Source organism: Excalfactoria chinensis, chromosome 2, assembly GCF_039878825.1.
Source record: "Excalfactoria chinensis isolate bCotChi1 chromosome 2, bCotChi1.hap2, whole genome shotgun sequence".
In the NCBI taxonomy this organism is placed as follows: Eukaryota; Metazoa; Chordata; class Aves; order Galliformes; family Phasianidae; genus Excalfactoria; species Excalfactoria chinensis.
The window spans coordinates 124843473-124859338 of NC_092826.1; the positions used below are offsets into that span (position 1 = coordinate 124843473).

The 15866-nt window shown below is 36.6% G+C and overlaps 1 protein-coding gene across 3 annotated transcripts in view; it reads right to left on the minus strand.

Moving 5' to 3' along the window:
• The window catches only part of DNAJC1 (DnaJ heat shock protein family (Hsp40) member C1), a 109339-nt gene that overhangs the window by 33895 nt on the left and 59578 nt on the right, over positions 1-15866 (minus strand). For all 3 annotated transcript variants that reach the window (XR_011902945.1, XM_072330367.1, XM_072330366.1), the window contains one exon: positions 10958-11124. Coding sequence is in view for 2 of the 3 variants with exons in the window: in XM_072330367.1 (XP_072186468.1) it covers positions 10958-11124 (167 nt within the window). In the remaining variant the exon portion in view is untranslated. The remainder of the gene's footprint in view (positions 1-10957; positions 11125-15866) is intronic.

A 15866-nucleotide genomic window follows, 5' to 3' on the forward strand; every position in this document is an offset into this window, starting at 1 on the left:
AGGTTATTTCTTGCTATATTCTCAAAATCAAATCTACTTTTCCATCAAGCAAGCCAGAGGAAAAATGTCACAATTAAATGGTTCATAAATATAACACTAAAATTACTACTTAAGTCAATGTAATTGAACAGAAATTAAAATGTAGTTTTTAATTGCATATTACAACTTAAATGGTAGCACTTAGCAGAAAGTGTTAACTCATTTATTTTTTAATTGTTAGCTGCTTCAAGGCAATTGTTTTAATGCAGAAAAAAAGTGAGAAGCTCTTCAGTAAATTTGATTGTAGGACACTCAGGCATGCAGATCAAATAAAGTATAGGTTGAATAGGTAATTAGGTTTGGCCTGTGATACATTAATGTGTAGACAAGTTCCCAAGGAAAGGGAGCAAATGTTTTTAGTTTAATTCTCTCTCTAAACACCACTTTACTTGGGTATTTAAATGCAGTTTTGAAAGTATTTCCATTTGATAGAGAAGATAACACTGCACTGCAGGTCTTCCAGAACACGTATGTCTATTAACTGTTGAGGAAAATAATTTTGCAGCTTTCAGAAACTTCAATAAATAGGTGTGTAAGGCATTAAGTCCACAACAGACTGCTGGTGCCAACCTTCTTGTAACTGTTTGATGCATTTCAAGTCTTTGGTTATATTAAATTTGGTAGGTAAGGTGAACCCAAAGACATGCAGATACATTGAAGCATATAACTAGTCCTTAGTACTAGAGTGTTTTTGCATGCATGGCTATTATTTCTCTCCCGAAATACCAGGCAGACTAAGCAAGTCTACAACACCTAACAGCTTTGAGCAGTACCAAATGCACTCTTACTTAAAGCATTTTGGTGTAACACTGCATGTTATGAGGATTTTGAAACTATGAGCATACGAAGTTAATAAAAAGCACTCAATATTTTAAACCATCTTCAACCTAACTTTTTCGACAGGGCACAAAACAACTGTAAATTCTGGTTATGGAGAATATACAAAAAGAATCTGTCCCACTGGAATATGTCTGCAAGAATTGGAAACAATATCACTTAGGACCCCAAAGAAACTACCTGGAAAACATCATGAACATGGCCCGTACTAAAGTTTTCAACTCATATAGTAACACAGGAAACAAAAACATCTGAGAAGCTTTCAGGAATTCATAAAACATCCATCTTTGATGGTAATTTCACACATCTGCACTTCCAAAGAAATCCAAATTTCAAAATTGTTCTTAATTATCATGAAATATAACTGAAAACAAGGGAACAGCATTTCAGCTGCTTAGCATATAAATATTGAATCTGTCTGTCAAATTACTGGATAAAAACACTTAGTCTGGGCTAAAGCAAAAATCAAAGTTAACCTTCCCTTTCTTCACACACACAGATTTTCCCTCCTAGTTTGTGGCCATTTCAATGGGTACCATTAACTTCAATCTTCTTGTGTTTTATCACTAAGCAAATCTTCAAAACAAGGCAAGTCAAGAAAAAAACCCAATGCAGCAAAACATGCCTGGATGTCCATTAGTATCAGCTTAGTTTAAAAAACAGTAATACAGAAAAACACACAACAAATATAAAGTTACTAACTTGCTACCTAGACTCTCCACTGACATTATTTTCTGCTATAATTCAAATTTCCAATGTGAATTAGCAGAACCACCAAGAAAATCATAAAAATTGAAGCTCTACGTTTTCTTTGCCCAGTTTCTCTCACGATTATGATGACAACAGCACTGTAAGTATGCTGGATGGTCAGTATGCTGATGTTCCTTAACCAGAACCATGTAAAAGAAAATGATGCTGAACACCACATAAAATCTGTTTTCATAAGTAAATGCATGCTGTGAATGCATGCTTACTTTGTGCAAGTTTGAGGGCTGCAGTAAAACATACATTTTCCTTTTGCTGAACATCACTCAATTGCAAATGATGCTCAAACTTTCTCTCCTTCATAATGTGCACCTCGAGTACAGGCATCATATTTTTTATTGAAAACATTGGGAAGTGCCATAGCTAGCATGGAAAACAAACCTCAATCGCAGTGTACAATTCCTCATAATCACTAAGAGTGCTCTCATTTTTTTGCAGGTTTGGGCAAGTAATATACTAAGCAGCAACATTTTATAAAGAATTGTTCAGGCCAAATCATTCGCATCCCAATTCAAAGAGCACTTTTAACTTCAAATATGGACACAATTCCTATTCATTTAAATAGAATACAATTGCATGCTTAAGTGTGCTCAACGGAGGGTTTGAAGACTAAAGGTGATATATTCAAGACTACCCTGCCTGTCAAAAGCTATACAGAAAATGGCTAATATCCAGATTGAGATTCTCTGAAAACCTCAAAGTGGCAGAATACTTACAACAACAGCATTAAGTCATTCCTCGGCAAGGCAGGATTACATATTTATCTTTACTAGATAAACAAAAGCCAAACTCACATCGCTCGTTATATTCAGTTGCTGGAGTTTACCTTAGCTCATAATTTCTGGGCAATTTCTATGAATAAATATGACCAGAAGTCATTACAGTCATGGTCTTCTCAAGAAGAGAGGGAAAGAAGCAGCACTGTGCAAGAAAGTAAGATGCTGAAACTAATCACATTTCTTTCAGACTGGTTTGCTTGGAAAGGACAATATAGAAATACTGGAAAATTAATATGTATTTTAAATAATAAACTAAAACTGGATTTACTTGAAGCTAGCTTCATTCTCCAATTTAAAAACAGCCAAACTCATACCAAGAAAAGTAACTATTTTGCAACAGTCTGAACACTTTAAATCTACATCAAGAAGCTGAGAATAGAACCAGTGAATTGCACTATAGAAGTTAATGCCATAAGCGGCAAATTCTTTCTGGTCACTAAATTGTGAACCCTATTAAAATCCCATTTCAGAGATATTTACAGATTTACAGCCTCTGCCTCTCACTGTCCTGGAGAAATCTGAAGGATACAGTGTGTCATAGCTGAACCGCTCTCCCTGTTATGCTGGAGGGGCAGGAGCAAATGGGGCAGGCTCACACTGAGTAACTACCTTCACCTATTCCTACAGTTTCTACCCTGTACAGGCAAAACCGTAATATCCTTACTCCTCCACTCCTCCTTTCTACGTTAGAGAGCCAGAGTGACTGCTCACCTTGGGAGGTGACAAGGAGGCAGCACTGAAAGGGAAATCAGGATATCCAGTGCATCCCGGCCCCAAATGGGCCAAGCTGGAGCAGTCTATTGCTTTCTATGTCTTCCCAGGCTGTGCAGTGAAGACTAATATTTACAAATGATCAGCTTCTTGCAAATTTATGTAACATGTATACAAGATTCAAATCAGAAGAGAGAATTCCAATGACAAGAGTCAGAATTTCAATGTCTAATTTAGAAAGATAACATCCCTGTCACTCACTGGTAGGTTCCAGGTTTCTCTCCTATCTGCTACCAAGTCTTTCTATGATGGACAATGACCATGTCAGCCTTGGACAGGAAACAGGGCTTGACACATGCAGCAAATCAAGACACCCAACCCAAGCTCTAGAAGTTAACGTAACAGAACTGACATTAGCCCTAGAAATTACACAGCCGTGGTTTGGACACAAGCAGGTGTCTATACAGTGCGGCCAAGTGCTCAAACAGAGCAGCCATTGAAAAGCTCTACACATCTACCTGCACAGATTAACCCTTCGAACAATTAACTTGAGCTTCTGGGTGGTTTTCAGGCTCCAAAAACTGAGGACCAAATATATATTAAAAAAAAAAAAAAAAACACAAAAAAACACACGTGTAAAACTGTGATCAGATTGAATTATAGCTGCAAGGCACATAAATCACTTCTGGAAGCTATAACTTGACACCACACAGCATCAGCATGGTGATGAAATCAGCTTGTATTAGTCTGTACAGCACAAGCACTTATGCTGCTATATTTGACTAGACAAAAAAATTAAAGACTAAATTGAGATCATGAAATATCAGAAAAAAATCCATTGTTTGGCCTTAATTTAGTACATATGCACTGCTGATAATCTTTTTTAATCTTTTTTTCCTTTTTTTCCTTTTTTTTTTTTTTTTTTTTTTTTTTAAATACAACGGTAGCATGACAGTGCTTATATATCATATAGTAACTATACATTGAAAATATCCTTATGGAAATAAGTATTTTGCCTGTTTGTTTCCTTTACACACACTACCAGAATTGTCAGCATTGTAAGTAGGTACTTTTTACACAAGGTTTTTCCCTTTCATGTCAAATAATTGATACTATATTTTTATTTTCTATAATCTTAATGGTTCACAGCATAACTTTCCTGCTCGCATACATTACAAGAACTAGTTGTAGACAGCATGAACATGGTACATTAGAGTGAAGAATATTATTGACTTAGACGTAATCACACCAACGCATTTTATAAATGAATATAGAAAGAAATAGAAAGTTTCCTATGCTTTGTTAACCTATCCAACCTAAAATAATGAATCAAGGATGAGAAGACAGAAAAGGAAATGCATAAATTCCACATTCTTACATTAGCCGTAGCTCTGCAGGTATTTATTTCCAGTCTTTTTCTATACCTGAAATATCTCCCAACTCTCCAGTTTTTTTGTAAGTTGCTTCTGGCATTAATACCAGCCGTAACAAGTTCATTTTCCATGAACTGGCATAATTTCTGTTGTTTTGTATTCACAAATGCAGTTTGTTCTTTAATCTCTACCTGTCATACCACTGAAGACACCAACTTAAGATGTTAGTCATAGCATCTGTCATAATCATCCTGCAACTTAATTCTTCCTTAAGAAAAAACTGAGAAAACTAAAGGCATTGCATGTTTAATACTGCAGACGAAATGTGGGTCCTCGTACCCAATAAAACCCAAGAACTAAAAAATACTAATTTAGGTAAAGAAAAAAATAAATAAATCACTCTTTGCTCTTCTTAAAGGCATTCAAGTACAAAGTGAAGTCCATAGGGGCATAAATATTTAAGGTACAAGCCTGAAAGAAACATTATTTTCTGTATTAGGGGAAAGAGGATTAAAAAAGCAAAAAATTTTATTTTTTCTTAACAAAATAAAAAAAAAAAAACAAACCAAACCATTGGGCCAGAAATTTGCAGAATGTACTAATTTTGCCAGAAACAAACTGCTCTGTTTCAGCAGTCACAGAAGTAAATAAAAAAGATCAGCCCTAAAATCAAGAAGCCACTGGCTGTTCAGTATGACATTCAGAAATTTTGAAGCTTTTCAAGTATCCTTTTGTCTGTTACAACCTGTTGGCTTGTAATGAGAAACAGAAAAAGGAAGACAATAAATATTATGTGTGTATGGGATGAATTGAACATACAGTTTTTGAGTAATTGAGGTGATCATCTACTGCATTGGTAAATAAAGTCCTATCACCTACTTTGCAAACACAGTAACTGAAGAGCATCTTTTCCTCACCACCTCAGCTGTTACCATGGATGTTTTACCAGCAGCTTTCTGCTCCACAGAAGAAAGATGTATATTTGGTTCTGCACTTTTTCACAGAGCTCAGGCAAGAGACTGAGTATCTTACATAGGTAGGCATAGATACATTCAGAAGTATGTGTATGTAGGACACAAGTAGCTATTTCATTACCTCTAAAGTAAATATGAAAATTGTAGGAGTCACCTATAGGATGGGCACTAAAGAGTTATTTTAAAATGTAAAAATAATATTCTACTCAGGCTTAGACTGCATCCTCTGCAGAAACACAAAGCATAATAAACTACAGGAAGGCCTAGAGTCTTCTGACTTAACACTTTCAGTACTGTGCTAATGCAGATTTTTCTTTTCTTTTTTTAAATGAAGTTTTCTTTTCAGTGAAACTACACTGCTTAAGGGTTTGGTAATAGAATACTGGGATTTTCACCTCAGGGTCACTAAATTCGATATGGCCCAGATCAATAGTGACTCAAAGTCATCACCATTTGATGAGAGTTTGGAGTTTGGGTTAAAATGTATTATGAGCTCAGGCTAGCTCCTAGTGAATAGCATCATAACTGACACTAACAGGTATGGTTGCTGGCAGTCTCAATATAGAGGCTTAAATTCAATGGGCATACAGAGTGATTTACTTTCTCAACCTACAGCAATCTCTCTGGGTCAGGGTCGAGGCACACCAGCAGGACACCAGGAGCAACCTCAGACTGCTACTTGCTCATATTTATCTGTCATATGAATAAAAGGGAGTTAGAATACAAACATGCTAACAAATACTATATATTGTTCACTGCTTACAAAAAGAAAACAGAGTATTTCAAGACTAGATGACCTCAGGTAGCCCACTAAAACAATATAACCCTTCCCCTCGAAGACCAACTTATTAAAACATCTGTTTTATGCAGCACCTTAATCCCACTAAGATACAAACTACTTGCTTAAGGCATTAACATTTTTTAAAAGCCTGGAAACTGTATTCAGGTAATCCGTCATATGATGTCTGATTAGAACAAGCACTATGTTATTTGCTACTAAAGAAAAAGCATACTCAGATTTCAAAGCAGCACAGATGTGGGAAGATTCAAGGCAGAAGAGAGCAGGTGGCAGGCTAGCTGGCAATTACGCAACACACGAGATTATAAAATGACTAAAACTTAATTGTCAAAACCATAGTCTTAAAGCTAACGAAATAATAATTTAGCATTTGTACAGCATTTTGCCTTATAAAGTTATGAAGCAGAGAGACTTACTTTGTGCAGATAAAGTCTGGTTATTTTATACCATTGTTCCGCAGTCAGCTTTTGAGTAAAACTCTTTGCACTCTGTTATCAGCACCCCACCTATGAAGTACAATGTATGAATACTCCATAGGAAACAGAAGTACTAACAGCATTTTAACCAGAAAGAGTCTGAATCAGGTTTAATTACAACGTGTGGAAAATGCAGAAGATGCACGTTATCTAAGCTTCCCATCTTTGTGCACAGAAACAGTTGTTACTATTCTTACGTTAGTAAAATCAAGCCAGGTGTTCCAGCAATATCAAAAACACCCAAATGCCAAGAAGTGCTGCAGGATTACATGAAAAACAAAAATAATGAGAAACATGATTTTTTAATCGATACATCTGGCCCAGCTGGAAGGGATCAGGCACTGTCTTTCTCCACCTTTATTTCCCCTTAACAGAGCAAGCAAATATCAAAAGGTCAAAAGTATTCATCCCTCACTGAGGAAGAACTAGGAATCCTATCTTCAGAGATGAATAAAGAGTAGATTCCAGCGGGAGAAGATGAGGAATGTGTAAACCAAAAGGAATTATAATCCTGGACCCACTCAGGACCATGATAAACCTCCCACTGATTTCTCAGGGGCCAAGATTTTCCTGCAGCATCAACACATTATTCACACAGACAGTGAACTCTCATGAAAACATGCATCACAAATCATGTAAAATCTGATCAGAATGAAGATTATGAGAGAAATCCCACTTGGAGAGAAATTACTTAGAAATGATTCATCAATAGAATGAGTCCAGAGATGATAAATATATATATTTTCGCATGAACATGTGTAGAAAGGACAGAACAAGTTCAAAGGTAACATATCCAGATGCTTTTTTTAATTCTATCTCTACTTAACAGGTCACTCCAGGGAAAACGAAGGGTTAAATGGCTACAAAGTAATGCAATACTTAATAAATGGAGTCTAACAAAATAACGCAACCAAGAAGGAAGCCCTGGTGAAACTTTTCACTTTCCTTAACTCTTAACAAGCATACACAGAACACTTAACTCTAGTTCATTTGGGGTGACATAAATAAATATCAGAAGCCCAAGCTAAGTAAATGTAGATACTTATCTGCTCTTAATAACTTGAAAGAAGATCTAATCTGGAAGTATTAACATTCAACAACCAAAGAAAACAGCTTTAGGAATAAAACTTTTAAAAGTACAGAAAGAATTTGCTGCTGGTATGAGAGTAAGCTTTTAGCAATTCCTCTCAGCTCTGAGTCCTGCAGTTTGCATGAATAGCGTCAACAGCGTTACATGAATTTGCAACTTAACACTAGCTAAGAACAAGATTTCTCATATAGAAGAAGTCTCAGGAGTCTCAGTGCCCCATTTCCACGCTCTCCAATACAATCCAGTCTGCTCGCGCTGTTTTCAACACAAGTAGTTCAGGAATAGATCAGGCAATCGAAACAAGGTTTCAAACATGGTGAAGGTAACATGCTCTAGTGAAACTTCTCCCCCTACTCGTTTCCAAATTTGAATGTAAATTTTCTTGTTTTAAATTAATCTTTCTTTGCATATACTTGTGAAAGGCTGTAAGGAAGCGATTACCATTCTGCCTAAAACAGCCTGGAATGGATTGGAAAAACAATGCATCCAGTTATTCCCAGCAGCTTAGCTTTTCTGGGCTAAAACCCAACCTATTCAACCTCTCCTATTTAGTATATATTATTTTCAAAATTTACTTCTATTGCTGATCTGTTCTTTCTGTTCATCCATTCTATGGCATTACTTCTTAGATGAGTGCATCAGAGAAAAATCCAGACTACTGCTGAAGAACAAAAAAAAATCTGAATTTTCCTATTATACAGCTTCATTGCATCTAAGTTCATAAACTCAGTTTTCCAAAGAGCACAGATACAGTCTTTCAAACTGGGCATTTGGCATGATACAGTACTTTCCAAACAAATGAGTAACTCCACTAACGAACCAAATGACAACAGAGCAAAGAAGCTCATGGACAACATAAATCCAGACATAATCACCTAGACCTGGGATAGGAACATCAGGGACAACAACTCCAATACATTATTCATGGATGGATGACATAGTAGCATACTATTTTATCAAGCCAGTTTGATCTTTTCACATGGGTAACTGCTCCCTGGCCTGGCGTACTGTATGTAGTACACACCTTTAAGCTAACATAAGGAAAAAAAGCCCCATAAACCCAGCAAGCTTTCATATGAGTGAAGCATGATAACCCCAAGAAAAAGTCTGATGCATTTTATGGAAGAGAAACTTATTCCTAGTACAAGCAAAACTTAGACACTAATATTACACACACTTGATATATATGTCAATGAAAGAAGTGACAGAAGGAGGAAGGAGGGGAATGTTCTCCATGTTCACATCTGTGACGTGTAGCAGAAGAAAACACATCTTTCCAAAACAGAAAATCCACTGAATGACAGTCAGAAACAATTCACCTGTGGTACAGTCATTTTCCCAGCGAGCCTATTACAAATAAAATGACACAAACACCCTCGTATTGAAATACAAGTGGCTCCTACAGGCCACTACAGCCAGTAAGCATACATTCTCTAATTCCTTGTACATTTCATGGATCTGCTGCTCAGTACTACCATAGCAAATGCTGCATTGCAATTTAGCTGTTAGCTGTCAAGCACACCTCATCACAGCTTGTTCAGGTCAAATATCTTACCTAGACAGTATACTTTCAAACTGCCCAACAGTCCCTAAAACGTTAACCCCATTTGCAACAGAATGTAATTTTAAAAGTAAGCTCATGAGTCAATTTTATCAGTTATCAGCTTTAACACTGAACCTCCACCAACGAGCACAGAAAAACAGGTTACATACCTTCTAATAAGATGTTTTCATTTCTGTGACTCTTATGTCTGAAAGGATGAACATGCAACTTTTGTTCCCTTACCAGTGTCTCTGAAGACAATTTCTACTCACTCTGTGTTGAAGGCGCAAAATTATAGATGGAATAGGCTCAGTCTCATTCAATGAAAATCCAAAGAAAGGCTTCCATGGAAATCCAAGGAAAGACTCCAGCCATAAAAACTGCTTGCATCAAGGTACACAAAGCAATGACTGTAAACATCAGCTCCTAACTCCCTGTCAGCTTATCTCAGAATTAAGGACAGGAGTTCTTGCTTAGAGAAAGTGGGTGTGACTATGCTCCAGTGTGTAAGGATTCAGAGTTCCAGTTCCTTACACAGAAGTGAAAAACTGAGCTTTTTGAGAAAAAAATTTGTTACAGAAATACAAAAGAAAAAGTAAATGTATACATATATACATACATATGTATATATATGAAAAATAAGATAGAAAAAGAGAATAGGCACAAAAAATACACAGCAAGAAACTTGGCAACTGAGAAGTCATGAAGCTTAGGAATACGACACTGGCAGATGATTAAATTTGATATGCAAAATGTAAATTATTTTAGTAAAAAAAAAAGTCTGGCTAAAAATGGAGACAGTGTTTCTTACAGGCTTGAGAAAAAAATCAGAGTAAGAAAATCTTCAGCACTCAGTAAACAGACAACAGCAGGAACTTCTTTCACTGTTTTGACGCTGAAGTCAACATGTTGCCCTAAGGTCACCCTGAATAAGGCAGATTTTCAAGTAAGGAGACCAATTTACAACATATTTTCTCCTGCCATCTGTATAACTCACTACTGAGATGAAAACTATACATCCTTGAGCCAGTATGTTTTAATAAAATTTACCAGAAGTTAATTACAGTAGCTGCCAGTAAGAACTCTGACCTCTAAGGAGCAAGAATCTCAACAATAGGCACACATCATATCGTAAGTCAGGTCAAATGTACAAAATACGTAAGGAGATTCACAGTCAAAAAGTGATGCACATAGATACTAAGAACATAATAAAACCCTTTTTTTAAACAGAGAAGAATCTATTCTAGAAAGTAAAATGTTATTAACTGCAACTGAGAGAGAAACAAGCCTCAGGTAACCTGACAGCACTATCTTCTACTAATTTCTAGTGAAAAAGATTACTATTTATATTAGACGCCATAGAGAACTTTCACATGATTTAATTAACTACATCTTCTGATAATATTTCCAGTATCATTACACAAATTACACTGAACACAGATACAATCTCTACCCAACAATTAAAATTTCTCAAGACTTCACCTATATACAAATATAGTTGTATCTACAACATCCCATTTTAAGACGCAAGCAAATGAAAACATTTGAAATATTAAAGATTTTGAACTTGCCTTCTTTTTGTGTGCTCTGTTCCTGCTTCCCAACCAATCATCCATCTGTTCCTCGATCTCTTCAATAGAAGCTCCATGGTCATAGGATGGTATGTACGCACTTGATTCCAGAACAGTGTATACAGGAAATTCAGATTTTGGTTTCTTGACTTTAGGCTTCTTCTCCTCTATAAAGAAACAAAAGAAAAAAGAAAAAGTAACGCTTCAAATACTGCAGAGAAGTATAATTCCGAAGCAGGCTTAGCTCCTCAACTCTGAATGCTATATTCAGTTTCCATTTTGGAAGGGTCTTCAGCTTCTTTGTAAAATAGATAACTTAGAAAGCTGCATAATCATTTTATTTGCTTTTTGTTTTATTTGTTTTATTGCTTTAAATATCCATGCATATTCTTAGCACCTCTTCTACCTGCACCTATGACTTAAAGAGTGCCAAATATAGAATGCCTCAAAAACACAGCTAGCTCCATTAACTCCTACACCATCTGACAATTAAGATTAGTAGAAGCAAAAGCACAGTGAGCAGTTACAAGACTTCCAAAGTCTTGCTAGCTTTAAAACAAAAACAGCAAAGGCAGAAAAGTGACTTTTAGACAGTTCTGTATTACGTTATGGTTAGCTGTGTTGTGTAAAAGCTTCTAAGCCAGCAGATAGCTTCACTGTTCTCAGATTTCACTAACTACAAATAGGTCTGTTATCACACCTTTAGGAATATTTAAATGTTGGACCTCATTACCCAAACTGACAACTCTTTTCTGCTTCTCACTGTCCTTCAAATAGTACATGAAGTATTCCAGATCAGCAAACCAAGGGACACCATGGAAGAAGGGACAACAACAACTACAAATCCAGTAACTGAAAACAGATCTACTATACTACACGATCCTCAAGATTGACTGAAAATTGCCAGAACTCTAGGAAATAAGAGGATCAGAAAGAAAAAAGAGTTAGAGCACCCAGAAGTACACAGAAGCCTTGGGTGTATCAAAGCATTGGCTCTTATTTTCCCTTTTCTTATTCCCATCTCCAGTTTTAGCAGTTCTGTGCTGCTTCCACCCTTCTACTCCCTACTGCATGTGTTCCTTTTTTTGCTTTGACAACCATCCAATCATTTAATAAACAAATTCAATTCATGAATCCAGTAGGAATTTACCCCTTCATGTTCTAAACAAAAAGAAATCTGCCAAGGTGGGCAGGAAAGAGAAGAACCAGACTTCGCGGCAGCAGTGAGCTAAAAGAACAGCATACATCTACCTGCCTTTGCAACCATACCCCAATCTTTTCCCAAGCAGACAAAAAAGTCTGCTTTTCATGAACACCTTTAAAAAAAATAATAAAAATCCTAAAGAGGACAACTGCTCCACCCAGACAGCAAGAGAGAATTCCTTTCTTAACAGTCCTATGTATAAGAGGACAGCGTTGGGGATGTGTTTTATGGACTTGACAAACACACTCCTGGGAATCGAATACTTACAAAAACAGTGACAGGAGCAGGAATAGTCTCAACAATACTGGTGCAAAATTTTTTGCCTATTTCAAAAGGCATTTTTTTTACAACCAAGTCATATCAATCAACTGTTATCTCATGTTTCTCCAAAGCAGCTTCTGAAGTCAGTGCTCAGGTTTACAAGGACAAGAAACAACGACTTCACAAACTATTTACTGCAAATATATCAACTCAAATATTCTTCAAAGTTACCTTAAATGACAATTTCCACCACTGTAATTCAATCCTGCAAAACCACAAGTGGTCACATGGAATTATGTAACAGTGAACACACTGATAGTGATTTTTCATGTATTTTGCACCCTGTAAGTTACTGTTTGCTAATTTTCCCTCACAAAAGATGCAAACAGCTAAAGCCTGAATACATCTAACTTTAACGTCAAAATTTAGAGCCCAGTCTCTAAGCAGGTCACCTAGGCTCCTTTTTCACTTACAGAAGTAATTCTGTAACGGTATTTCCAAAGGGCACTGCATCCCACTTCAAAATCCAGTATTAAGGCCAGCATCTAGGCCTTCTTCAGGCAGATGAATGAGAGAAGACATGAAGCAGATAAGACATCCCTGTGTTTTTAACTACCAAAGCAAAGGGAAATCTTACCTAGAGAAGATGGCTGTATATTCCCAAACAAGAACTCAATTAGAATTAAAAAACTTGTCTCCACTTTCTTCCACGGAGATACTAAAAGATGAAAGAGTTCAGCATATCCTTTATGTTCCACATGGCTGTCATACGTACTGAATTTAAAAAAATGACCAGAACTGAAGTTGCAGCACCTTTGACACAGGACTCCCCAAAACTCACTGAAAAGTTTCAACTCAGAATTTTCAAAAGCCAGGTGAATATTTACTATTTGAAGATAAACACGGGGAGTATTTATGATTTAAAAACAATGGCACATCAAGACGTGCTGGAACTTTAATGGGCTTCAAGTACTGCCAGTAAAAACTTGGTTTATGCACACTTACAAAGAATGCTGTTCAGAAGCAATGATGCACAAGCTTCAACTTAAGGAACCGAGCACTGCGTTTCTTTCAGGTGGAGAAAGAAAAACAGATCACTGAAATTTAATTCTGCTGAGCATCAGAAATCACAGCAGACACCTAGGAGGAAAATCTATCTGTTTCTACACTATCTTTTCATTATCAGCACTTCAGCTGGGAGACCAAAAGACACTCCTGACCTGACTTGCTGCTTTTCTCTGAAAAGAATAAGGATTGAGTTTTCCATTCAATAAATGATGCCTAGAAGGCTGAATCCTGTATCAGCTAAGACCTGATGGACAACTGGGCCTGATGCTGCTGCCATAACTAGCATCTTAAGATGTGATACTAAATTTTGAAGCGTGGGTATTTCCTTACTACAGTCATTTCCTAATGGCTCTGGGTTTAGACCATGCACCTATCAGACCCAAATATACCCCAATGCCCCATGTGGGCACCAATACCCAGTGGACCTGAATTATGACTAGAGTTACTAGTGCTCACGCAACTAAATGCAGTGGAGATGGGTGGTCTTGATAAAACCAGAGACAGATTTCAAGCTCAAGAGAGTAAATGAATATCTTACTCTCACTGTTACAAAAAGAGATAGCATTTGTCTGCTATGTTCAAACAGTGTACAACACACCCATCAATAGTATCCTCAACACATAACAATTAGCTAACTGTTTTACCTGTACAGTACTCACTGCTTCCAAAGGCCTTCTGCATTATTCCAGAAATGGCTAAATGTTCTGTTGGTTTATGGCATAGTGATTCAGGTACTGAAGTCTGATGAATGACTTGTGGATAATTTGGATTTGTTAGTCCTTCTGCCTTGTTAACACATAATTTTACTATATCAGTGGCAGAATTAATAGTATCTGGCCACTGGTTATTTGCTTTAGGATCTACCAGCTGTCGTTTCTAGACAATAAGGAATTACCTAGCATTTTGGACTGAGGGTGCCATGTAATAATAGCACCTTTCTAATAAAAGTTATCAGAAATCTGTATTTTTAAAGTTTTCAGAAATCCATATCCTAATTTTACAAATTACCCAATTTTCTTCTGCTTATGAGAAACTTATAAGAACTTATGAGAGATGAAGCTGGAGTTCCCTCTCTCAGCAAGAAAGCAAGGATAATGACCATTAATCCCATGTGCTGATCATCAAGAACAAACGGGCAGATAGCAAGCACTGTTGTGGCACGTCACTAAGATACTCCCTTGCTTAAACATGACACAAAAAAATTAAGTTGCCATGTACAGCAACACAGTCATATATGATACAAAAGATCCAAAAGTCTGGAAAAATCATTGGCCTAAAGTTTAGACTGCTACTGAAAAAACTGAGCAAAGAAATTCTATATTGAAATCATGGGGCAAATACTTCTGTTTAAAAAAAATTTTTGTTCTCATAATAAAATCAATGGGATTACATGAATGCATCAAAGTCACATAAATACATGTGTTGCACAGAGACCAAGAAGTTAGCTTATTTTTGAGCAAAGAGACTAAAAGCTGTTCATCCTTAGTGATGAATATGTCCTCAGCTTCACAAAAATGCCCCACAAGGGCTTGATGCCTTTCACCTCTCCTCTGAATACTCGCTGTTCCCCATATTCCTTGTTTTCCTCAAATACCTCATCCAATAACAAGAAAGGGCTAGGATTAAGCATCTAATATTTAAGAACTAACTAATCTGCCTTGGAACAAACAAAAAATGGAAAACACGTGCCTCTTTCAAGCAAACCTCAAAAAACTGTCTGTTAAGATGAATATTTATGTTTTCTGTAAAATCTGAAGCAAGTTTTGCACAGAGAAGCATCACACAGACTAGCTGATACAACTGGAAAAAGCACTTGTGCTGCAAGTTCAGAATTCCTTTGGCAGGCCTGCAAAAACAGTCAGTAAAATCGATGATACTTGGTTTGCCATAAATAGGCTTCAGAGGTAACAATTAAGTGATCAGAACATTCACACCCACGCTAACAAAAAAAAAAAAAGCACACATTATATGAAATAATTTTCTCTGAACCTGCTGTCAGCAGCTCATTGCTGAGCAGGCATGTGAACACAGCATCCTGGCAGGGATTAATACTAAATAAAATACAACATGTTTATCAATTATTTGGAAATAAATGAAAAGTCACCTTAAATATATGGCTGGATTACATAAACATGGGAAAAATTGTTCACAGGTAAGTAAAAACTACAGTAAGATTTAGGAACAGGAAACTGGCTGACAGTCTGGGATTATTCAAATCAAAAGCATTTTGGATCATCAATATAATAAATTACACAACTTAGGACCTTAGGCCATATCTGCACTTAAATGCAATGTGTGCAGGGAACCTTTGATGCAAGAGCTTAAAGGTACGGTAGCACACGTGATCAGAAATGAACTATTAGAGCTGGGGAGCTA